The sequence below is a fragment of the Bactrocera neohumeralis genome, chromosome 5 (assembly GCF_024586455.1).
Source record: "Bactrocera neohumeralis isolate Rockhampton chromosome 5, APGP_CSIRO_Bneo_wtdbg2-racon-allhic-juicebox.fasta_v2, whole genome shotgun sequence".
NCBI classification, from domain to species: Eukaryota; Metazoa; Arthropoda; class Insecta; order Diptera; family Tephritidae; genus Bactrocera; species Bactrocera neohumeralis.
Genome location: NC_065922.1, coordinates 23873718 through 23898112, shown reverse-complemented (window position 1 = coordinate 23898112; position 24395 = coordinate 23873718). Strand labels below are relative to the sequence as shown.

The following is a 24395-nucleotide window of genomic DNA, read 5'->3' as shown; positions in this document are numbered from 1 at the left end:
GCCAAGTCCTGAGTGCGACGGCTGTTTGTTTGCTAACAAGAGATATTTCGTCTTTCCCTCGTTCACTATCAGACCCATTTACTTCGCTTCATTATCCAGTCTGGAGAAATCGGAACGCGGCGCGGGTGTTGAGGCCAATGATATCAATATCATCGGTGTACGCCAGCAGCAGTACGCTCTTATAGAAGATTGGCGTTATATAGTGAAACGAATATGAATATCTGGTCGAATTTAATCTTCCATTTTTTCATACAATTTCGTATGCCTCAGCCTCTTCGAATAAAAAATAATACATTTCTTTCCGAACAGCAACTCCTTGCATTCCGAGTACAGCAAAAGTTTTTGATGGCCAGATACAGAATCCAGGAGTTCTAAGATCTAAATCATTTTGTTATTTTTTTATGTTTTATTCCTTGCAAATCTTTTTCGAACGACCTATTGGACAACGTTTTCAATGCTATCCATAAAAAAGCTATGCAAAAGTGGCATAATTCTTGAATCAATTGGTTAAGGTTAAGAGGTCGATCCTAAAAGGTATCCCACTTGGACAGCTTAAAACGCCGGTCCTTTGTGGTAGCTAAAAACTCCTAGATCTTAAGATCTTCAAAGATCGGCAAAGCGCTCTTGAGGTTCTTACATATTTGTTCAGACGGCGAATATCAGTTTCGGCTATGTCTTCTGGCTCGGCAGATTACCGAGATATTGCGGCCTCAGTCTTGCAAAGGCTGGACAATGGAGAAGAAAGTGCCTGGATGTTTTCACCGCAACATCCTCCATACAATTTTGCAACTAGTGTTCGACGAGTTTTTTAGCCTTATACCTATTGGACAATGTCCAGTATGAACTCCTACAATTGCGGCAAGAAGAACTTTGCTTAAGGCAAGTTTCTTGTGTTTTACTCTAGGTCAGAAAGACCTCACAGTCGCACAGAAATTGGTCGTTGACTAACGCCTGCGAGTACCATTGGTCCAGTGCTAGAACGAAAGACGCTAATAAATAGTTATCCAACTCCGTGTCATTGCAATGTGAGTTCTCTAGTTAGCCCATCTGCTTTGCAGTTGCCAGCGATTCAGCTGTAAGCAGGCACTCAAACGAGTCTGATGATATAGTAGCTTGATGCTATTTCTAGTGAGGACAGACACTTCTTGACTAGCTTGTTCCTTATACGCCTGGCTTTTGGGATTTAGATTTATCATCTATTTATCGATCAAAGGACGGTTAGAGCGCCCACTTGAAAATTACTTATTATTTTAACCTCAACTTCGTTTAAGAAAGAAAAAACAAGACACACCTTTCAGTTTCAACTGTACATCTTTAATATTTATTCGTTTTATTTATTTGCTGTGGACATTAAAACATTACACATTCAGTTTCGAAGTTAATGCATCCATTTGCTGACTTATTCTCGTATATACTTGTATAATATTTTTTGTGCAAATGGTTAAGTAGAGTGGCCAAAATTCGAAGCAAGTTCAACAGTTGCAGCATTTTCCATTAACATTTTTATTTATCAACATTTGTGAATTTGCGCAACTCGTCCATTATTCAAATATTTTAGTAAATATTATATTTAAAAATAATATGAAAAATATTAGTTGGTTCTTCTGGTAATCAATATCATCATATTAGGTTAAATAAATAATTTTTGTATGAAAAAAAATGAAAAACATTAACTTTTTTTTAATTTTTAATGAGTTTTATTAGCTTTAAGTCGCTTACACGGTTAAATAAATAATTATTTGTTAACATTTATAAAAAGAATTAGCTTTTTAGTATTGGTATTTAGCATTTAGCATTCATTGCCAATAATTGTGCCATTTTTAAGTGTTTATTATTGCTTGTTTTTGTTTTTTTTTGTTTTGTAATTTTAAATGCACATTTATATATATTCATAATAATAAAACTATTTGCTAAACATATTTTTAATTAATGATATAATTTTTTTTTAAGTTTTTTATGTTTTTTTTTTTAACTTAAGCTTGTGTTCACCCTAATACTATGTAAGTACATTATATTAATGTTAATTTCAATATTTAATACTTTTATTGTGCGGTGTGTTAATCATTATTGCTTTTTCATACATTTGATTTTAGTTGCCATTTAATTATTATTATTTTTTCCTTTGTGTATGCAAGTATTGTAAATATTTAGTTGTGTTTGTGTATATATCAATTTTTATTTTATTTGATTTTTTATTTACTTTAGGTAATTTATTGGCGCATTATTTATTGTTCCAGTTCTATTTACTTCACATGAGTATGTATTTAATACTACGTTTATGGTTCACTATGTTTGCTATATAGGATCTGTGTGTGTGTGATTGGACTAAAATACAGTAGAGTTTGAGTAAATAGTTATGGCAAAATGTATGGCATGAAATTTAATTGCTAAATGATAGGCAAAAACTCCATTTCTCCTTAGAAATTGATAAAAAAAAGCATTTCAAAGCGATAATTTTGTTGTTGTTTGAAAAAAAACAGACCCCGACGCGAATAAGTAATACATAAATTAATATTTGGACTATAAAAAATAATGTTACCTTTCATATATCATATGTTATTAGTTCTTTACTAAGCTTTATTGAGTTTTTGATCTCCAACTGAATTTTGATTACTCTGATAAATAGTTTTATAAAGCCACACAAAATATGCTGAAAGTTCTTTAAAAGTTCTATAAGCTTTCAAAATCTTAAAAAACTAACATGAAAGCTCTGCAAAGTTATTAAAGCAGCAATTGCTTTTTGGAATATACTAAGTCAAAATAATTACGTGGCATTATTTTTCCTATGCCTTATGTTGTTAGTTGTTTACGGCGCTTTCATGAACTTTTAATCTCCATAGGAATTTTGAATATTCTGTGCAGATATTTTCCAAAAGTCCCATTTGTTTGCAAAAGTTTTATAGAGGCCTTAAAACTTTCGGGAAAGCTCCTTTAGCTTTCACAAGCTTTTAGAAAATTTAGAAACTATTTGAAAGCTCTGTAAAAGTTCCATTAACTTTCAAAAGCTTTTAGAAAAGATAAAGAGATTTCTTGAAAGCTCTGCAAAGCTTTTAATGCAGTAACAACTGTTTGCTGATTTACATATTCGAAAAAATAATTTTGTAGCATTGTCTATTGGAAGTACTTCGTTCTTTCTCGAGCTTTAATGAATCTTTGATCTTCGTATGGGTTTGACAACTTTCAACTGGGCAAGTATTATCTAAAAGTTCTATTAGTTTTCAAAGATTTCATAAATGCGTAAAAAATTTCGTGAAAACTATGTATAACTTTCGAAAAGTTAAAAATATTACATGACAGCTCTGTATTGCTTTTAATGCAGCAATTTCTATTTGACAAATTAGTGAAAATAATTTTGTAGCATTGTTTATCAAAAGTTCTAAGTTGTTTCCCTAGCTTTCATGAGCTTTTGACCCCCATACATATGTGTTTTGATATCTCTAAAATTCGGGAATTATTTGCTTTAAGTTTCATTAACTTTTGGAAACGTTAAGGATTGTGCGGAAGCGCTCTAAGCGTTTTGAGAGAAAAGCTTTCAGATGGTAGCTAACATTTTTTTAGGTTTTTCAGCTTATTGCGCCTGTTTTAGTGATGCATTTTCACTTGGACTTCGACTGGAAATAGTACCGAAAGGTATATATGTTTTAAGCAGCATACAAGCTTTAACGGACATAGAATGTGTTTATTGTTTTAGTTAGTTTGCTTATTAATTGGCAATGGGTTAAAATATTATACACCACTGAAGAATCCATAAGCACTCCTTACAGAGCTTTAAAAAGCTCTCTTTTGAAATGTTTTTTGACTGCTTTTAAATAGTAGAAGAGCTTTTAATATCTTAATAAAGCAGCTATGTAATAGTGCTTTTAAAAGCTCTCTTATGAAAAGTGTTGCTATTTTTTTAAGCAGTACAAAATCTCTCAAAAGGTTAGCTAAGCAGTAGTGTTGTAGAAGGCTTCGTAATGACCTTTAGTATGATATATATTTTCCAATTATTTTTTAAGTATTTCAACAAAGCTTTTGCCATTTTTATTGCTATTTCGTTTGGCCTAGAAAAGCTCTAACTTTTCCTCATATAAAAATTAATATATATTATTTTCGCGAATACTTTGGTAAATAAAAAATGCTTTCATTGTATTTCAGCGTTTGATTTTTGCTTTATATTAAATGTTTAAATGATTTTATCAATATTTTACAAAAGTTTGAAAAAAAGCTCATATTTTTCAAAAAGTTTTATTCTTAAATTATTATTTTTTTTCATTCTAAAACTAAATCGGTGTTAGTGCGAGATGAAGTAAAATTATAAAAAGTACTATAAATAAATAATTATGAGAGTTATTAATTAAAAAATAATAAAATAAAGAAATAGTTAAATTATTGCAACTTTTTGTGCTTTCTTCGATTAATTTAGGTACAATAAAATATTTTTGTTTTTACACAGCGAAAAATTAACGATTTCATTCAGATGCATACGATTACTTATATATTTTTTGCACATACATATGTACGTACATATATACAAATACATTATAATTGTATGCATGTATGTGTGTGTGTGTGTTAATCGGCTTACTCGACTTTGAATGCATTTAAGTAGTTTGCCTTAAAACTATTTGAAATTATCATTATTCTTTTATAAATACAAATACATTTAAAATATGCGCATGTATGTACGTATGTTTGTTTGTGTGGAAGTGTGTGTGTTTTCCAATTTTAAAATTGTTGTGCTTTTTCTCAATTCACTTTACTGACACGTTCGCGCACGCCGCTGGAAGCGTTTCATACGTCTATACCATTCATCCTTCCACTCGATCACAATGGAACGCGGACCGATGCCAAGATAGCCCGGTGGCGATTCCGAATCTCTGCCCAGTATCAGATAGGAGCTGTGAATGCAGAGAAAAAAGCAATAAAGTCATAATTTATTCTATATTTTATAACAGCTGATCAAATTTGAACCGGATAGGTACATATAAACTGATCACTAAAACAAATTTACAAGGAAATGTAGAGTGTTTGTTATTACGGGTAAATTTTGATCATTTCTTTCGTTTTTTCCTCTTATTCTTCAATTTATTTGCTTACCGATTCATTTTGATTCTGGGACAACGACATTCTAGATTCTTAATTGGTATGATCCAGGTCAAAGGACCCCGTTTTAGGATTGTATTCGTTGTTGCGTACTCGAGCGGGGTACGCTTGAAGATCGCCTGTATTTGTATGTCGTATTTGACCGTTTCGGGTGCGTTGTCCTCCATGGCCTCCGTTTCGTCGTCGCGATCCATTTGTTGATTTTCTTTGGTGTATTGTTCGCTGCTGCTCGTTACTTCGGTACTCGATTCGCGGCCAATCACTTTCGCCATTATTGCTGGTGGTAAGAAAATAATGAAGGAAATTAGAACTCTTTCAGATGATAATATAAATCTTTCGGTGAGGTTATATATCTTAATTAAAACACTAATGACCATTTGAAGCGCTTTTTAGATTTTCAAAAGCTTACTATAATTATAGCATAACTTAATTGTATTTTTAATAAAGTCGCATGTTTTAAGTGAAAGCTTTCTTGGAGCTTTCATTTCTCATAAATACTCACCGTAGTCTCTTTTGCAGAATTTGTTGAGGTTTAACCTTTTTGTGCTTATTTTGCATCTTTCGCATTCTGAAAGTAAAAGTCGTATACAAATTATAAGTACCGTTATAGATGTTGGTAGTATTTGTTAGTAAAAAGATTTCTAATATTTTTTAAAGGTTATATGGAAAAAAAGTGCTTAAAAATAAAAAAATCTAAATCCATAACTTCGTCTTGTCTTTAGCTAAAAAATTACCATTAAATAAGGTTTGTTTTATGCAATAAATATTGGTCTGGAAACTCTTTACTATATTCCTTTAAGTCTCCTAAGCAACAACTTGTCTGTGAACTATTCTTTAGACTTAAAATGCAACAAAAACTATAATTTAATCTTTCGAAGATTACTTTACCGTCCTTATGAAAATCTTTAAAATATTTTTCCAAAAAACCCATTCCTATCCCCTCTACTATAACAACAAACCATGAAAAGAAATCCGCAACTTTTTCTTTCCAACCAAAAAAGTTCTGAAATAATTCAATTTCGCCTCAATGGCCAATAAAAGACGTCAATCAGTAGCCAATTGAGACATGTGGAAATGTTGAGTACTAATTGCAACAATGCCGAAACACAAAATGCAACAAATATAGACATCCATATGTATCTACCTACATTTAGTATGGTATATGTATACCTATTTCTGCAGAATAGGCAGCAGCGCAGCCAAATTCATTCAAGAAATAAAAGTAAAAGTAACAAATGCCGACACATATACATATGCTTTGTATACTGAGAGGAAAAAACCAAAACAAATTACATTTTAAATTTAAATACAATTCAATTACCAATGCCAATTAGCTCGGGGCCAGAGCAGCGGTAATGTGGCTGTGGCATGCTATTTTCTGCTTTTTGCTGCACTTTTTTGGTTTGCTTTTTTTGTGCAAAAGCGACTCATTTAAAATATAAAAAATACAACAAAGTTCGCAAAAATGTTTTTCCTTGTTTTGAATATTTTTTCACGGAGAGAAATCAAAAGGTCTGTTATATAAGTATGTATGTGGAGTGCTGAGGAACGTAATTTTTATGCGAATATTTTTCTCTTTAGTAAATTCTGTAGAATATGTTATTTCCAATTATGTATATCTGTTCTCCTTTCGTTAAACTTTGGAGGGTGGCGAATCGAACAAACAAAAGGTATAATCAAATAGAGTGACATATTTAGAGCGCAGTTATAGCACCATAATAGGGCACCCACATACTTCTTGTGTAGAATTCATATGTAGAAATTATATTACAAGCAGACGCCTTATGAAGAAGTGAGCACACCAGCGAAACTAAGATTTCTTAAGTTTGGTCGGAGCTGTATTGTAATTACGTTCAAAATTCCTATTAAAAATGGCGATAGATCTATTCAAGAGTACCTTCATTATGCGTGAACATAGGCTTTGAATGCTAGAAGAAATTTGTAATACGAGCAGCCCTTTTCATCTTCGATTCAATGAAGTGAAGCAAAGAGCTTTTGTAATGGCCTTTAAATTTATTATGTGGTGCTTTACAGGCAAGTGCGAAAAAACAAGATTGCCCCATTATTTCAACAAACGCCTAGTCAATTTCACTGAAACATAGACCTGAACTTGATTGTTGGAATAGAAGTGAGAACATTCTTAATATGTGTACTAAAAAATCTTCAAACAATAAACCAGTCTATAATCGAACTAATTTGTAGAATTAACCACAAATCAATCAGCTTAACTTTTCGAAATCTTTTAATTATTCAAAAGCTAAATTCTAATTGATATGTTTCATCAAGATGTCTTCACTAAGTTAGTGAAACTGTTTATATACTATACAAGGTGCGTTACATAGTAAACAGTACTTAAAAAAAAGAACAAATGGTTTTTTCGGCAAAATCAATTTATTTTATTCAAAATAGTCTCCTTCTGCTTCAATACAGCTTTTTGCACGGTCCAAAAGCATGTCGAACGAGTGTTTTAGCTCGTTGGCCGGTATGGCTGCCAGTATGCCGGTGCAAGCTTTTTGAATGGCCTCTACGTCTGCATAATGCTTTCCTTTCATGGGCAAATGCATTTTTCCGAAAAGGAAGAAGTCGCACAGTGCCATATCAGGTGAATACGGGGAGTGGTTAATGGTTGAAATGTGATTTTTGGTCAAATAACCGTTCTGTTATTATGTTGGATTCTGAACAATTTTTGGTCGTCAGTCCATTTGTGCGGAACAAACCGTGCACACACCTTTCGTAAGCCCAAATGTTCGGTCAAAATGCGATAAATCGATGTTTTGGAGATGTTCACTTCCATTTCCATGAATTTCAATGATGATTTCGGCTGATTTTTGATGAATTCACGCACAGTTTCGATGGAATTTCCGGTGATCACGGATTTTGATTGGTCCACATGTTGATCGTCATTCAAGTCCTCACGACCACTTTGAAAACGTTGAAACCACTCGTGCACTCCGCTGCGGGATAGGCAATCAGCGCTATAAACTTGTTTCATCAATTGAAACGTTTCGGTGAAAGTTTTACCAAATTTTAAAACAATATTTAATGTTGGCTCTTTGTTCGGAGCTCATTTTCGCACCGATAACACAAACATACTGACACTTAAAACGCAATAACTTCATTTCCAAACTATAAAATGTCATGAAACTGGACAATCGATAAAGATAGCAGATTCTAACGCATCAGTAGACATATAGATGGCGCCACCAGGGGGCGTTAGATTCAAAAAGTCCTGTTTACTTTGGAACTCACATATAGATATTACATATATAGTATACCAATATAGTATTAAAACATCTCACCACTTAGCTAAAACTTTCAACTGAACAACTCGCTCATTTAGTAAGCTAATAAATCTAAAGAGCTTTCATATTTTATAGTAACTTTGTTTACATTATTTTCTTAGATTTTTTCAATATACTTAATTTGTGTATATTAATTTTGCTACGTAGTTTGCAGCACCTAGAAGTAGACGTCGGTACCTTATAAAGTACCATATACATTGGAGAGATTCAAAAAAAAAAATTTTTTTTCGTTTCGTACTTGGAAAAATAGGTTCTTAGACACCTCTAAGAAAGCCTCTCCAAACATAAGTTTTTAATTGTAACGGGAAGGTCCTCCTACATACAGTTTTCTATTTTTTCTTATTATCAGATTGAAAAATTTATATCTCGCTTCCAACTACTTGAAAAAATATCTTGTTCCTTGAATTTTGTAGGAAATTGAATGCTCTAAAAAAAGGTCTACTATGATTTTTTCGTAAACCCAACCGTTTAAAAGATATTAACGGTTGAAGTTTGATTATTTTTGGGAAAATTTTTTATTTCTTATGAATTTTATAACTCAATGAAAAAAATCATTATAAATAAGGTTTTTGGAGAGGCTTTCTTAGAGGTGTCTAGGAACCTATTTTTCAGAGTATCAAACGAAAAAAAAAATTTTTTTTTTGATCCACCTTAATATGCATTGATGTTTGACGATGAATATCTCGTAAACGCTTAACTTAATCGAAAAATCATAAGAGACCATTTTTATAGAGCAGTAAATTTTCTACAAAATTATGAGTTTCATCATTCTTAATAATTTTTTTTTCATTGAGTTATAAAATTCATAAGAAATAAAAAATTTTCCCAAAAATAATCAAATTTTAACTGTTAATATCTTTTAAACGTTTGGGTTTACGAAAAAATCATAGTAGACCTTTTTTGTAGAGCATTCAATTTCCCACAAAATCTAAGAAACAAGATATTTTTTCAAGTAGTTGGAAGCGAGATATAAATTTTTCTATCTGATAATAAGACAAAATAGAAAACTGTATGTAGGAGGACCTTCCCGTTACAATTAAAAACTCATGTTTGGAGAGGCTTTCTTAGAGGTCTCTAGGAACCTATTTTTCCGAGTACGAAACGAAAAAAAAATTTTTTTTTTGAATCACTCTAATATACATCATACATATATGTATATACATAAGTATACATATATTTATATATGATCAGCGCGACCAAATGAGTGCATTTAGCCATAAACATTTGTCAGTCTCCTGTATATACGCGAACTAGTGCCTTAGTGTTTAAGATATCGATCTGAAATTTTGCACACAGCGTTTTCTCTTGAAGAAGCTGATCATTTGTCGGAACCGCTGATATCGGATCACTATGACATATAGCTGCCGAACTGAACCATCAAAATTATGTCTTTGTATAGAAAACGTTTTTATTTGTCGAGCTATCTTCACGCAATTTGGCACGGATTATACTCCAAGACAACGCTACCATTTTCGAGCAAATTATTCAGATGGGATCACTATAGCATATACCTACCATACAAACTGACCGATAAAAACTAAGATATACATTTCTTATATCCTTCTATGCTATAAGAAAAGCACCTGTGTGTGTGGGCTATGAAAGCTTCCTTCCAGCGGCAGCTACCGCTTTTTCTTATTTTTATATTTTTACATATTGGAAATATATAATATTGAATTATTCTTCGATTGCGGCAAGGAAAAATACTTCAATCACAATTTCGTAATTAAAAAGTTAAATAATTAAATCTAACAAAAAAGTTTCCCTCATTTGCCACATGGAATTTTTCAAATAATTTTATGTTTTTCCAACATTTGATGGATTAGTTCAATTTTCTTGCGTAAGAGCGCCAAAAACAAATCACTCAAATTGAGTGAAATTTTGGCTGAGCAATAAAAACAAATATTTTATATACCTTAAATGTAAATTATCTACACAAATTCCTTTTAAAAGCAGGAAAACCAAATAGTTCTTGCTTTTTAATACACCGCTGTAATGCTAATAAATTGCATAGCAAACACTTTCCATTATGCCGCAAAACGCTCAAAGCGTGGCAAGGAGAAAAAAATTCACCGAATATTTATTTAACTGCAAAAGTTAAGAGCTTCTGGCACTTAAAATGCGATTTTATTACAGAAGTTAACTAATGCAACGCACCTAAAAACCACAATAGCAGCAGAAACACCAACAACAACAAGTTGAAGTGTTTAAAATACACGATTACAACAAGCTTTTACATGTTAAACGAAAAGACTAGAAAATTTATAGATTTGCTTGCAGTAAATATTTGTTTATTGTTGTTGGTACATCATGCCTATCTTCCCTCCCACAATGCCAATGCGTAAAAGGCCAATTATCTGCCGAACTGTTAACTGCTGTTGATTTTTATCTTTTCTCTCAATTAGATGCACGCTGATTGGATCAATAAATTGCGCTATTTATTGACTCACCATCAAAATATATGCCTAAACTTATACATACATACATATATGTGTGTCTGTATGTTTACGTGTGTGTGTGTGTATTAAAATCCCACAAAATTACAGAATTGGAGCAATAGTGCTAAGGCAACACAAACAACAACAATCAAAATAGCAGCAACTAAATTAGAACAACAATCAAGTGCTGCGGCTTATTGTTGTTGTTGTGCCAGTGTGCCTCTATGTTGGTGTGTGTGCCCTGTATTCACTTAAGCATCACCTAAATTGGCATCACTTTCCTAGACTACGACGGCTGCGGCGCTTCAGAAAATTTTCACGCCTGCCATTTGAACAAAAAAATTGTACATACATATGTACAATATACGAGGTATATACATACATACTATACATATGTATGTATGTGCCTTGGTTTTTAAAGTTCAGGGGGCGTTGCACAATTTCCACGCGCTTACGAAGTGTCGCTGCTTGCAGTCAAGTTGACAAACTGTCCGCCCCGGAATGCACAGCATCATGTTTGGATGTTTGTATGTATGTGTGTGAGCACATTTCTATGTAATTGCAACGGCATTTTTTAGAATTAGCGGCCTATCAATGCTTACAATTCAATTTGCTCGCTTGAATCGCAGCCAATTCAACTTTGGAAAATGCCACGGCAACTAAATACATACATTTGCACATGTCTTGGCTTGCTATGCAAGTGACTCATTTAAAAAGCATCAAAACAAAAACAATCTTGGTGGGGAAATAAAAAAGTTAGAATCTATTAGCTTTGGTAAAGAAAGAAAGTCGCATGGAGCTTAATCCGGTGATAATTGTGGTTGAGACCTGCTTTTGTTATTTGTAATTGCAACAAGAAACAACGATGTAGTTTTTAATATAATTTCTTCTTCTTCTTTATTGGCGTACACACCGCTTACTGCGGTTAGAGTTGAGTTTACAATACCGCGCCTGTCGTTCTTCCTTTTCGCTGTTTGGCGTCAATTGCAAATTCCAAGTGTAACCAGGTCCTTCTCCCTGGTCTTTCCAACGGAGTAGAGGTCTTCATCTTCCTCTGCTACTCCCGGCGGGTACTGCGTCGAATGGTCTTAGAGCTGGAGTGTTTTCATCCATTCGAACGACATGACCTAGCCAACGTCTCCACCATCTCTTAATTCGCTAAACTATGTCAATGCTGTCGTAAATCTCGTTTAGCTCATCGTTCCATCGACTGTAGTATTTGCCGTTGGCAATGGCCAAAGGACCATAAATCTCCGCAGAACCATTCTCCCGAAAACTCCTAACGCCGACTTATCAGATGTTGTCAACGTCCATGCCTTTGCACCATATTGCAGGACTAGGATGGTGAGTTGTTACTTATAGAATTTGGACTTAGTTCGTCAGGAGAGGACTTCTTAATTGCCTACTCAGTCGAGGCTGACGTTGTTGTTAATGCTGGTTCCAAGATAGACGATATTATCTACGACTTCAAAGTTATGACTGTCAACAGTCAAGTGGGAGCCAAGTCGCGAGTGTGACGACAGTTTGTTTGATGACAGGAGATATTTCGTCTTGCCCTCATTCACCCATTTGCTTCGCTTCCCTATGATGATATCAATATCATCTACGTACGCCAGCAGCTGTGCACTCTTTAGTTCTTCAGCTCGAATTATTTTCTCCAATACTATATTGAAGAAGTCAAACGAAAGGGAGTCGCCTTGTCTGAAACCTCGTTTGGTATCGAACGGCTCGGAAAGGTTTTTCCCGATCCTGACGGACATTTTGGTATTGCTCAACGTCAGCTTACAGTGCCGTATTAGTTTTGTGGGGATACCAAATTTATACATAGTGGCATAAAGACAGCTGTCAAAAAAGCTTTGAAATCGACGAAGAGGTGATTTGTGTCGATCCTCTTTTCATTTCCAAGATTTAACGCATGGTGAATATCTGGTCAGTTGGGAGTTCAGCCTGCTATATTCAGCAAAACGAAGTTGGGCACAGGTCACTTTAGATTCTCGGCAAACTCTAACTCTTCTACTGCTATGAGCGGTGTTTTAACTCAAAGTACACTATTCACTGAGAGTGTACTTGTATTGACCTTCAGTGCGCGTCTGAAGTTTTTTGCGTCCGTAGTCTGTTTGGTTTTTATTCAACGTCATCGACGTAATCAAGGAATGACCTGTGGATGCTCATAGTAAGCGGTTCCGCTTCAAGCTGAGGACTGAACAATTGCTTCGTGTGTTGCCAACAACGTTACTTTGTATTTTTCCCATGTGCTTGAGTTGAGGATTTTGTTGTAGCTCTATATTTTAGTGAATTTTGCCAAAGTTGTGGAGTGAAGGAGAGCAGGTTGTCAAGTGTAACTCCTAAAATCTTAGAGTTGTTGATAGTCAGAATTTTATTGTCATAGACTGTGTCATTAAGAACCAGTCTGTACTTCTTCGTCGATTTCGTGAACATGGTCGCTGTGAATTTAGTAAAGAGTTTTTTAGGCTCCTAGCATAGAAGAAGCAAGAAAGGGTGATGTTTTCAAAATTTGTGGCAGCTCAAAGCCGATTTTATTTAATAGGTGTGTCTAACTAAATGTAATAATTAAAAATTCTCTTATTTAACATATTTGTATTTGTATTTGTTTTCGAAATTCCGCTTAAGAAATTATGAGCTTCTTCCATGACCAAGACACAAGGAGTATTGCAAAAAAAAAAAAAATAAGAAAACAAAGTACTTTCAAAGCCGCTAGTTAAGTGAATATCAAAAGAGAGCAGTTTCCCTGTGCCCCTTTTGCCAAAGAGCCGACACCAATGCTAGGCATTTGGAGCGAAAGCAACGCCATAATGCTCCAAGAGCGGCTTGGGACTTGTTTAAGTGAATTACATGTGAGTTTTATTATTTGTTGTTGTTGTTTTAAGCGCCTTTAACGGCGCACTAGTTTAGGGGGCGAAACTAGAGCTAACAATTTGCATTTGCGATTCCTTTCAAAGCAAAGCCGGTGTTTTCAATTACATTTAATTGTGACAATACGCCAGAAGGGGGCGCGACCGGAACAAGCAGAGGCAGCAAAAACCGCCAACTGTTTGTTTGAAAGCGACAAATGATAATTACGACAGTTTGCGAAAAGCTATTAACGGCATTAAAGTGCATTGCGAGCTATGTGACTCCATTCGGCGAGCAAGCAGTAAAAGTACCAAGTGGTAAAAAATGTTATAAATCTCTCAAATTTGTCTCACTTTCAAGTTTATTTTTCAAACTTTTTGGCGAAAAGTTATGCCTTGCGGCGGCATGCCACAAGTGTGCTCACCAACTATAATTTACTCTCCATTCAAGTCGCACTTCTCGAGCGTCTGCCTCTTAAGTGCTTTGCTGAATTTATTAAGTGTTATACTCGTTAAGTTCCTACCAACCGACATTTGTTTGCTAAATTTTCTTATATAATCATAAATATTTGTTGCAAATGTGCTTTTTGTAGCTTTTTGCATAAGTTGGAAATAATCGTCGCACTTGCAGCCCGAACAACTAAACTAACCGCATAACTGCATAATTCATAGCTAAAATGCAACTCGTTTTCCTCACTCTCCAACTCTCTCCGTCTTTTGCTCTCTGTGGACCGCGCATTGTGTGGATACTTTGTCGGGTAGGACCTTTTCATGTCCAGCAGACAAGAAATATTTCATTTTGAAACTTATTTTAAATTTCATTCTTGCCTTCCCCTGCTTTTTCCTTAGTCTTGTCCTTTGTGCCGCTGCTGCTGTTCTACTTTACCCGTTAACTTGTGGCCTGACGTTTGTTTTGCATTTAGGAAGTTGCCTCTTTCAGTGCTCCGTGCTCTCATTTCACTCACTCACTTTTAAAGTTGACGAACAGTGTTTTTGTTTTTTTGCTATTGTTGGTTTTTATTTGTCGTGTAAATATTACAAATGGAGTTTGTTTTTCATTAGCAATGAGATTATTCATGTGACGAGTTAGTTTGTGTGTTTGTTGTTAACAAAGTGCATATTTCATTTGAAAGTGTAAGTAAATTGGAATAAGTAAGTTCTACGTAGTGTTTTAAGTTTAAGGATTTATTTGTTTTTGTTTTGTTTTAATTTTTTATAATGCTGCTGGGGCAAGAAATTGTGGTGGTTGAGAAGGAAATTTCGCTCAGAGACTAAAAATTGCAAAAACCTCTTCGAAGAACTGTTATTGTAATTCACTTTCTGTGTTAGGTATATCCCTCTTTACCATAACCTAAAATTTTTTTTTTTTAAATCATTAATATTCTTAACGTTCGCACTAATATTTGAAATATGAAGTTCTTATTTACGTTAGAGCCTTATATAGCTGTGTTTTTGAAGTCGCTTGTCAAGATTTCTCGAGAGCTACTCAATGGATCTTCATGAAATTTTACACAGGTTTTTCATAGACAATTCTTAAAGACTTGGAAGAAGGATTTTTTTTCGATTACAACTATTTGAAAAAAAAATGTCACGAAATTTTCACTGAAATCTTCATTTTCTTATAAAATTGTCTGCAAAAATCCTATTTTCAGTTTTTTTCCTTCGTCCAAGTTCTAAGTTAAGGTTTTAACTAAAACACGATTTTTTCACTTTAGATGATCCTGTAAGGAGTTATCCTGCCAACGCGGGCGCATCTTTTTTCCGAGGGGTCACCGGAAATGGCGTCACAATGGCCGAGTTTAAAATATTCTTTTCCAAAAATTTCAGAATTTTTTGTTAATAGTGTATGTTTGTAACAATAGAAAATTTTAATAAAATATTTCACTTTTAATATGAGAAAAAAATTGTTGAAAAAGGCTGTTTTTTACCCTGGGAAACCCATGTAATCTCTTAATTTAGTGTGATAGTAATAATTAATAATAGCTTTCTACGTTATATGGAACCTTTTATGAACACTTAAACAATCATTTAATGACAGATCGTCACCGTACTCCTTACTACTTTATAAGGGTGCTGACTCTAAATATTTTTTTTTTCGATTTCAAAAATATATTTCATACTTAAAAGCTTTCCAAACTTCTAAAAAATTAGATAATAAGGTGGTATTGTTTGCAAGTGCCAGATTCCACTAATGACCAAAAAAATCTCTTTAAAATGTGTTATTCTTGTCCAGAAATCTAATTCGGTTGATTGTTTTCTAAATGGTTTGAAATAGTTTTCATACAAGATGGTCTAGAGAAGTTAGGTAAGTAGGGCAGATGTCTAACGTCGCAATTAGGTCTTTTGGAGGCTTTTTTCTTTTTCTTTTTTTTATTGGCGTAGACACCGCATACGGAGGCTTTAGCCTAGGACTAAAATCTCTTCGCTCCATTATATGCTTTCAGAACCACCCTATGATTCTAATGACGTTCATCAGTATAAAACGTTTTATCTGTGAAATTTCCGAGCCATGGTCAAGAAATCCTCGAATAAACCTAAGAAAATTTAGTGATTTAATATATTTCTTGTCGTGAGCAGACTCTTTGTCAGAGCAAAAACTATTTCTTTAGTTGCTGTGATCTCGGCTTGAAAGATACTGCAGTGATCTGGTAGACGGATGGCGATTTTTTTTATCTAATTTGCTGAAAAGTGGGAGGTAGCACTCCATTACCTTGTTTGGACTCACCCGTATAAACGCTTATTCCAGCGTCCTTGCCCATCTCGTCCCTTTCCTACTTTTCTCTGGAAGGAAGAATCTTTGGTATTGGGTAGAAACGGGAACGACGACTAATAGGAATAATTCTCTCAGTCTAGGTGTCGAATTCACTGCCAGTTATTTACAGAACAAATCTGTTGACAGTAGACGTAAAACGACGTTTCAATTTTTCTAAGAACTCTACAGTTGCTTTCAATCTCAATTTTCTTATCTTTTATTGGCATATAAAATTGGAAATATTTTTTTGATTTTGTTCCAACTTTTAAACTACTATCACATAATGATAACAAGAGCTGTAGCTTGTGCTTTACAAATTTCTCGATGCCGTGCTTGGTGAACTCAGCCTATACCTCATATCGTTGTTGTAACGGCAGAATGCTGCCGAGTTGACTGTCCTTGGCCGGATCCGGATGGGGTACGTAGAGCAACTGTCGTGGGAACGGAGCCTATACTTTATCGTTAAATACGGCTCTACAAGTTCTTGGCAGCAATATTACTACCTTAATCTCCTCATAATCGCATATTGATTTTAATTTCATCGTTTTCGGGTATTCAATTGTATCTTCAGATACATCGTCATATTCAATCTTTTCTTTGTTTAGTACAATCGAGTTATGTTGTCATTGTTAAAGAAATCATATCCGTTTCGTGAGAAAATAATGAACTTGTGGTCGGGCGCTTCTCCATCCCCCTTTTCAACCAACCAAACATATCCGTTCCTAAAATGGTCTGTGAGTCCCCTCAAACACCATTTAGTAATGTAAAGATAAACGAATTTATAATCATAAGTAGCAGTAAATTCAACCGAAAAATATAACCTCAAATCTTAAACTATCTCGCCTTGTAATTTTATATCATCACTATCCATTTAGTGTTTCCCAAAAGACGTGTTATATTTCGGTTATCAAACAGTCATTAAAGTGGCGTTTAACCAGTGATTATCTCGTATGTGTCTATGTTCACTCTAAAACTTGCCAGCAGCTTCTTACAAGCTTATAACTACCAGTGTGGACCAGCAGTAGCGGTGTTTGTTGTCAGTGGTTGGCTGTCGTGAAGGAGTGCTCTCACATCTATACATACGCATAAACAATTATGTCGTATGAACTCCACGGAGGACAAGCGTTAAAGCTACGCGAGCATTTTCACCACGACTTACAGTCTGCTAGAACAGTTTTGGCTAAGCTTAAAGTTTAATAACTAGCAGCCAGTGAACAACATTAGGAGCGCAAATATTTTACGACCTCTGGGCCCGTGGATGAAAAACCTTATCAGGCGAAACAAAATATCAGCGTGTGTTTGTGGGGGTGTGGAGTTGTTGTAGTTGTCTCTATTATCAATATTTATGCATTAACGCTTTCGCGGCAGCCACAGTGGCAACGTCAGAAACGTTTTTGTATATGCATTACTCAAGAAGTGTCAGTAAAAACAAGCAGCAGCAGCAGCTGAAACTTCTGGCCACAAGTCACTGCCGCAAACAGCAAACTTCACAGTTTGTTTACTTAAATAATTTTCAGCACCCTTTCGCCCCCACTCGTGCACACGTAGCACGTGCAACACACAACTTGCTCTTATGCTGTTGACTCTCCGCGCGCTGTCTGTGTCTGCTGCACGTAATTTGTTTACATCTTGCGGAGTTGCTATATAAAATTATTCAATTATGTAAGCAACTAAGTATTTCTTTTTATTACATTATAAGCGAGCCGTGCGGGCGTTTTACGGAAAATCACTTTGACGCGGAGTTCTTCTATTATTTACGACCGCAAATATGCTTTCCTTTCACCTGACTCGCTCTCTTGCTCGCTCTTTCACGCTGGCGCTCATACACCCTATAGGTAAACATAAACATACAAAAAGAAAACGTTAACTTCGGTTGCACCGAAGCTAAAATACCCTTCACAAATAACAGTTTCCTTACAAGAACTTGATTTTGTTGGGTCGGTTTGTATGGCAGCTATATTAAATAGTGATCCGTTCTGAACTATATTTTTAGAGATTGGACAATAATCTGTGCTAAATTTCGTGAAAATATCTCGCCGAATGAAGAAGTTGTTCATACAGGGGCACGTTCAGTTTGTATGGCAGCTATGTGTTATATTGGTCCGATATAGGCGGTAAGCACCTTTTTGGGGAGAAAAAACGTTTGAAAATTTTCAGAACGAAATCTTAAATACCAGTTCCTCTTCTTCTTCTTTACTGGCGTAGACACCGCTCACACGGTTATAGCCGAGTTAACAACAGCCAGTTTTTTCCCCTTTTGCTATGTGGCGCCAATTAGAGCTGCCAAGCGAAGCCCGGTCCTTCTGCGCCTGGACTTTCGAACGGAGTGGAGATCTTCCTCTTCCTCTGCTTCCCCCCTGTAGGTACTGCGTCGAAAACTTTCAGAGCTGGACTGTTTTCGTCCATTCGGACGACATGAGCATAGGCGCTGTCTTTTAATTCGCTGAACTATGTCAATGTCATCGTATATCTCATACATCTCATTATTCGTTCCATCGAATGCGGCATTCGTTGTGGCCAGTGCGCAAAGCACCATAAATCTTCCGCAGAACCTTTCTCTCGAAAATTCGTAACGTCGACTCATCAGATGTTGTCATCGTCCATAGCTCTGCACCATATAGCAGGACGGGAATAATGAGTGACTTATAGAGTTTGATTTTGGTTCCTCGAGAGAGGACTTTGCTTACTTCTCAATCGCCTACTCAGTCCGAAGTAGCACCTGTTGGCAATAGTTATTATTGACATTGTTGTTGCTGTTAATACTGGGGCACTAGTTCGTGTTTAAACAGACAGACAGACCGGCATAACTAAATCAAATCAGCTCGTTACGCTGATCATTTAAATATATATTTTATATGGTCTTCGACATTTCCTTCTCTCTGTTATATACTTCGTGACAAACCCAATATATCCCGTTCAGGGTATAAAACTGTTTTGTAGGCGCTCAGAAATTGCACAACGTGACGCGACAGGAAATGAGGAAATCTTTATTTTATAGCAGCTATTAATTGCGTCCTCTTGAGCAGCCACTGCCTGCCCTCCCGTCTACACGGCGGCCGCATTAAATAGCTTCACACAGCATCAGCAATACTTCCTTAGCTTCGCAGGCAGTTTCATCTTCTGCTGTTTGAAGGCCGCGTGAAATGTGGCAACTCTTCGCCACGCCCTCCCTCGCCCGTTAATTTGCGCTTATCATCCTCCGTATTTGTTACTAAAGATTTTTTAATTACACTCACACTTCGGCGCTCATCGGTTTCTATGAGTTTTTGTTCTCCAGACACGTCAGTGTGACTATTTAGCTGCGGTCCTATAAGTGCTTCTCACATGTTGTGCCAGTAAGTTGGGTATATGGTCGCTAACCCACTTGTGAGCGCGTTGAGGTGTTAATAATGTCTGCATAGTCGTATATTCCCTAATCTACCCCAATGCTTGGAACCCTCACAAGTTTTCTTTTTCTTACTATTCAAAGATTATTTCTCCGGGAGTTTAATGAACTTTTTAAGTGCGAGCATCACGTGACGAGTGTTTTCCATAGTCGTCATGTGATAAATAAATATTATTTCTTTAATTACTTTATTTTATAGATATGTATACATATATGTATTGTAGATATGTATAGACAGACAAGACAAAGATTATACGTGTATGAAAATATGTAAATCAAAGCGAAGCAATTTAAATTTAAATGAATTAACGGAAATTTGTAAAGTCAGATGCATAATGCGTGTTCCTTTCAGGTACATTTTGCTTTGAAAGTGTTTCTGGAACTATTCCTAAGCTTCTGGAGCGAGATTTACTATATTAACTGAAAAGGCCGAAACCTTATTGCCTCGACTTTCATTGCTTTTCAGTTGGATTTAATTTTGTTTTCTTGCTAAGAACCTTGAACATGTCTAAAGAGACTCATGGGCATCTGCGGAGTATTGCGGACTATACCAACAATAGCACTTAACGTCATTTTACACATAGCACCCGTGTAAATTGCCGGCAGGTGAATTGTTCTAAAGTATGTAGGTCGCTCTAAGGCTCAGTGAAGCTGGAAGCTGAAGCTCTCTCCTTCAATTACTTCTCGAAAAACTTGCATCACTGTGCTGCAGAGGTTTCTCTGGGAATTATTTCTTTGCTCACATACCGACAAGGGAAATGTGGACGAGTAGAAGTCGTTGGAGAAGAGGTACAGTAAGCTTTTTCACGGATAAGTCGAAACTATGTTGGAGCCAAAGTATCCTGAAAGGAGCTCTCCGTCAAGTTTTGCTTTAGCCTACCGGACTACTGTAGTGTTTCAGGTAGAAGAAGCTGTTATAAGAGTAGCAGTTGACCTAGGTTAGGTTAGATGACTGATCGAAGATCGCACATATGTAGTCCTTTGTGAAGCCATAGAAAAGAAGAATTCCTGTGTTCGAACTTATAAGTTAGCAAAACGCTTAGTAGTCAATATAAATTTCCACTTCCGCTAGTTCAGTGAGATGTCTGAAGGTATCCGCTCCCAAGTGTTTAAGTCTTGACTACCCAAACATGCGACCTCATATTCTTTCATACAGCTTCTGCAAATGGCGTTTGGTAAGATTTCCAACCTTACAGCATGAACGCCAGGGAAATGCTAGCCTCACTAAGAGTAAAGTGATCTAAGCAGTCTCTCAACGAGGTGATCATTCACTCCGACAGCAGAGCGACAATACTACCTTTGAGCTCGTAATTTGTGCAAAGTTAGTTAAGGAGTGGCTAATCAAATTAGATATAGCATCAAACTACTCCATTATCAGATTCGTTTGGGTGTCTGGTCATAGCAGAATCGCTGGAAACTTCAAAGCTGATGAGCTAGCAAGAGCAGAACACCCTTTCCCCGCTCGCATCGAAGTAAGAAAGATTTGGATCTCCGTTGTTATCTTGCGTTCTAGCTCTGAACTGATGGATCTCGTGTGAGTTTGACAGGCGTTGGTCGACGATCCGCTTCTGAGCGTCTGCGACATTTTTCTGACCTAGTGTAGAACGTAGGAATTATTCTGAACTACTTTTCCCTCACCTTGCTACAATCGTAGTCGTTCTTTCTGCGCATTGTACAACAGGCATTCGCTGTAGGGCTGAAAATGCAGCCGGATCTCATTGTCAAGGTCGTATGGAAAAAAGTGAGGTAGATTCATCTCGGCACTTTCTTCTGCCTTGTCCAGCTTTTGCAAGACTGATGTTGAAACATCTCGGCAGTTACAGTTTCGGCGAACCAGGATAGCCGATACTGACTTTAGCCGCCCCAATAAATTTGAGATCAGCTCAAAGAGCTTTGCATTTATGAGGATCGTTAGTATCAGTTGCGTAAGAGATCCAGGTACCACAATGGACCGGCATTATAGGCTGTCCAAGTGAGATCCTTATTAGGATCGACCATTTAACCTATGCCCTCTCTCAAACGCTATCAATATTTATAGAACGATATTTTTGATATTTTTGGTCGAGAAATATTGATATTGTATGGACCACTTTGTCAGACATCTAATAGATTTTCTGAAATATTTATTAAAACTGCTTATTTTTCAAAGAATTTAAAGAGATTACGAACTTTCTCTCGATATACATTTTAGAACTGCTTTTTCATTCGAGAAAGTTATCATTTGCAGATTAATCGGGTCTGCTTTATGCAAATGTCTACAAAGCAATATTCATAAAACTTTGTATAAAAGTTTTTTACCATTAAAGCCACAATATTGCAAGAATCGCACATTATTCGAAGTTAGTCCAAGCTCTATAACCGAAATATGGAGGAATTTGTATTGGAAGAATTAGACAGTTTCTGATCGAAAAAAGATATTATGGGGATTTCGATATTTTTTCTGTAAAAATAAATCAAAGCCTTACGTCTATTGATTAGTAGCGGAAGAAGAAATTTAGTAAAACACTAACATAGTTTGGGCTAGATAAGGCTTGGGCTTGTAGGTCAACCAAAGAAACATGAAAACAAACCCGTCAAAGGAAAACAATAGTCAACCCAAAACAACACCAACAAAAAAGTGATAAAAAGCGAACACTTACTTACCCCTCCCACCTTCTGTGCGATAAGGTGCATTGGTATCATGTGGATCTGGTTCAGGCGCGGTGTTCTGTGTGTCCAACATATTCGCTTTGCGTGCAGGAATTTCTGTTATAGAAGAAGGGACATACGGATATACGAAAAAATGATATTAGTAGGAAGGCATGTGTCGAGATTTGTAAATAATTGTAAATAACGGCGAAGAAAAGTTAAGAACGAAAGCAAAAACTTACTGATGCATGGCGCAATGTGTGAACGGCTCTGTTGATAGCCACGCGCGCAGCGATTGCAGGTGAGACCGGTCACACCATCCTTGCAGGGGCATTGGCCAGAGGTGTTGTTGCAAGTTTTGCCCGACGAGCCGATCGGATGGCATTCACAAGCTGCAAGAAAAGAAAGAAATATGAATTAGTGAAATGGAATGCAAAGCAGTAAATGGTAAAAATTTAATTAGGCGTACATATGGAGCGCATTTAGTGCTTGAATTTATGCGCCGCTTCACACAAAATAACGGCAATCTTAATGTGCAACCAAATGCGGCTGCTAAGGAGGCTTAATACTGCAGGCTTCTTAATATTGCACAATTTTTGTTTGCTTTTCTGAGATTTAATCATTTCTAATTAGCTTTATAGCGCTTCAAGGCTGCGCAGTCTACGCTGTGCGTTCGGCTGGCAGTTTGGTCAGTGGCAAATTGCAATAACAAAACAAGTGCCCGAACAAAGGCGATATTTTGGTGGTCAACAGTTGACCGCATCAATATCAAACGGCGATGAAGCGCAACAATTGAAAATGATAAGTCGAGGCAAAGCCAGCGAAAGCTGTGAAGTAGCGTTGTTCTCTTCCGCTTGGTTGTTGAACCGTACAAAATTCAAGTGGATCGCTGCTGCAAGTGGCGTAATACGTGGATAAGCGTGTTAAGTGCGAACAAAAGGATTGCACAGTAGAGATTTTGAAGAGAGAGAGAGAGTGAGAGAGAGAGAGAGAGGGAGAAAGAGATATAGGGGGAATTCGTTGAGTTGTAAGCGGTGCATTTGCGGTCTGTAACACATCAATAAGAACCAGGCGCGCTTTGACGCTGCTGCTGAAGGCCTGATTCTCCTCAGCATGCGAGCGTTGAATGATCAAACCCGCTGCAATCTGACTGTTGAAGTGTTGGAAGAAAATTCTTTCACCATTCTTTTCACGCCTTTGCTCGCAATGCTATTTTACGACGTCCAAATTAAGTGCCAAAACGCGCGAAGCATTGCCGGAAAGTGCTCTCATTCAAATATTTGACATAAAACTCACTTAAATCCAGCAGCCCCCTAGCGCTGACCCCCATTAACACCGCGTAGCGTGTAAAATTTAATGCCTTGCACATTTTCAGAATTTTCGCATTTTCACTTTTTTCCCCTGCTGACCACATTTTCGCGGCAAAAGTGAAATGCTGCTTCTCTTCTACTGTATAGCTGTGGTTATGCGCGCATAAATGTCTTAATGCGCTTAGCCAGCTAATTTTTCATTTTCATAAATTCAATTAAGACTTAATTTTTGTGCGCTGCTGCTTTTTAGCAGCTTATCTGCGGCTTAAAGCGTGATTTGCAAGCGTGCAGCAAGTGCAAAAGAGCGTAAAAAACTTTGCATTTAATTGAATATAAAAAATTACCACCATATATATAGGTGTGTGTGTGTGTTGGTGTGTAGGGCGCATTATAATTTTGCGGTTCATTGCTCAGCGCGCCATTTAGCGTTGCATACTTTAATGCGCCATGCCATGAATTGGCATTTTTTTTCCTGCGCTTGCCTTCTGGCCTTCGTGCCTTTTGCTGGCTGTGCATTTTATTGCACGAAAAGCGGCTTACTGTTGCAAATATATTATTTTTAATTGGCTTATGCGCGCGAAATTGAAAAAGTTTGTGGAAAATGTCGAAAAGCCAGGAAGTGGTAATGGTTTGGGTGGTGTTG

The 24395-nt window shown here is 36.2% G+C and overlaps 1 protein-coding gene across 2 annotated transcripts in view; it reads right to left on the bottom strand.

Annotated features, from left to right (window-relative positions):
* Nucleotides 1–1292: 1292 nt before the first annotated feature.
* Nucleotides 1293–24395, bottom strand: part of LOC126758269 (netrin-A) — a 219680-nt gene continuing 196577 nt past the window's right edge. Inside the window, exons 3-7 of one of the 2 annotated variants that reach the window (XM_050472480.1) lie at nt 22685–22834; nt 22458–22559; nt 5588–5653; nt 5080–5362; nt 1293–4880 (exon numbers count right to left, since the gene is read on the bottom strand). In XM_050472480.1, coding sequence (XP_050328437.1) covers nt 4739–4880; nt 5080–5362; nt 5588–5653; nt 22458–22559; nt 22685–22834 — 743 coding nt within the window. In that variant the 3' untranslated portion in view covers nt 1293–4738. Of the gene's footprint in view, nt 4881–5079; nt 5363–5587; nt 5654–22453; nt 22560–22684; nt 22835–24395 lie in introns of both variants that reach the window. The other variant, XM_050472481.1, reaches the window with a different exon arrangement.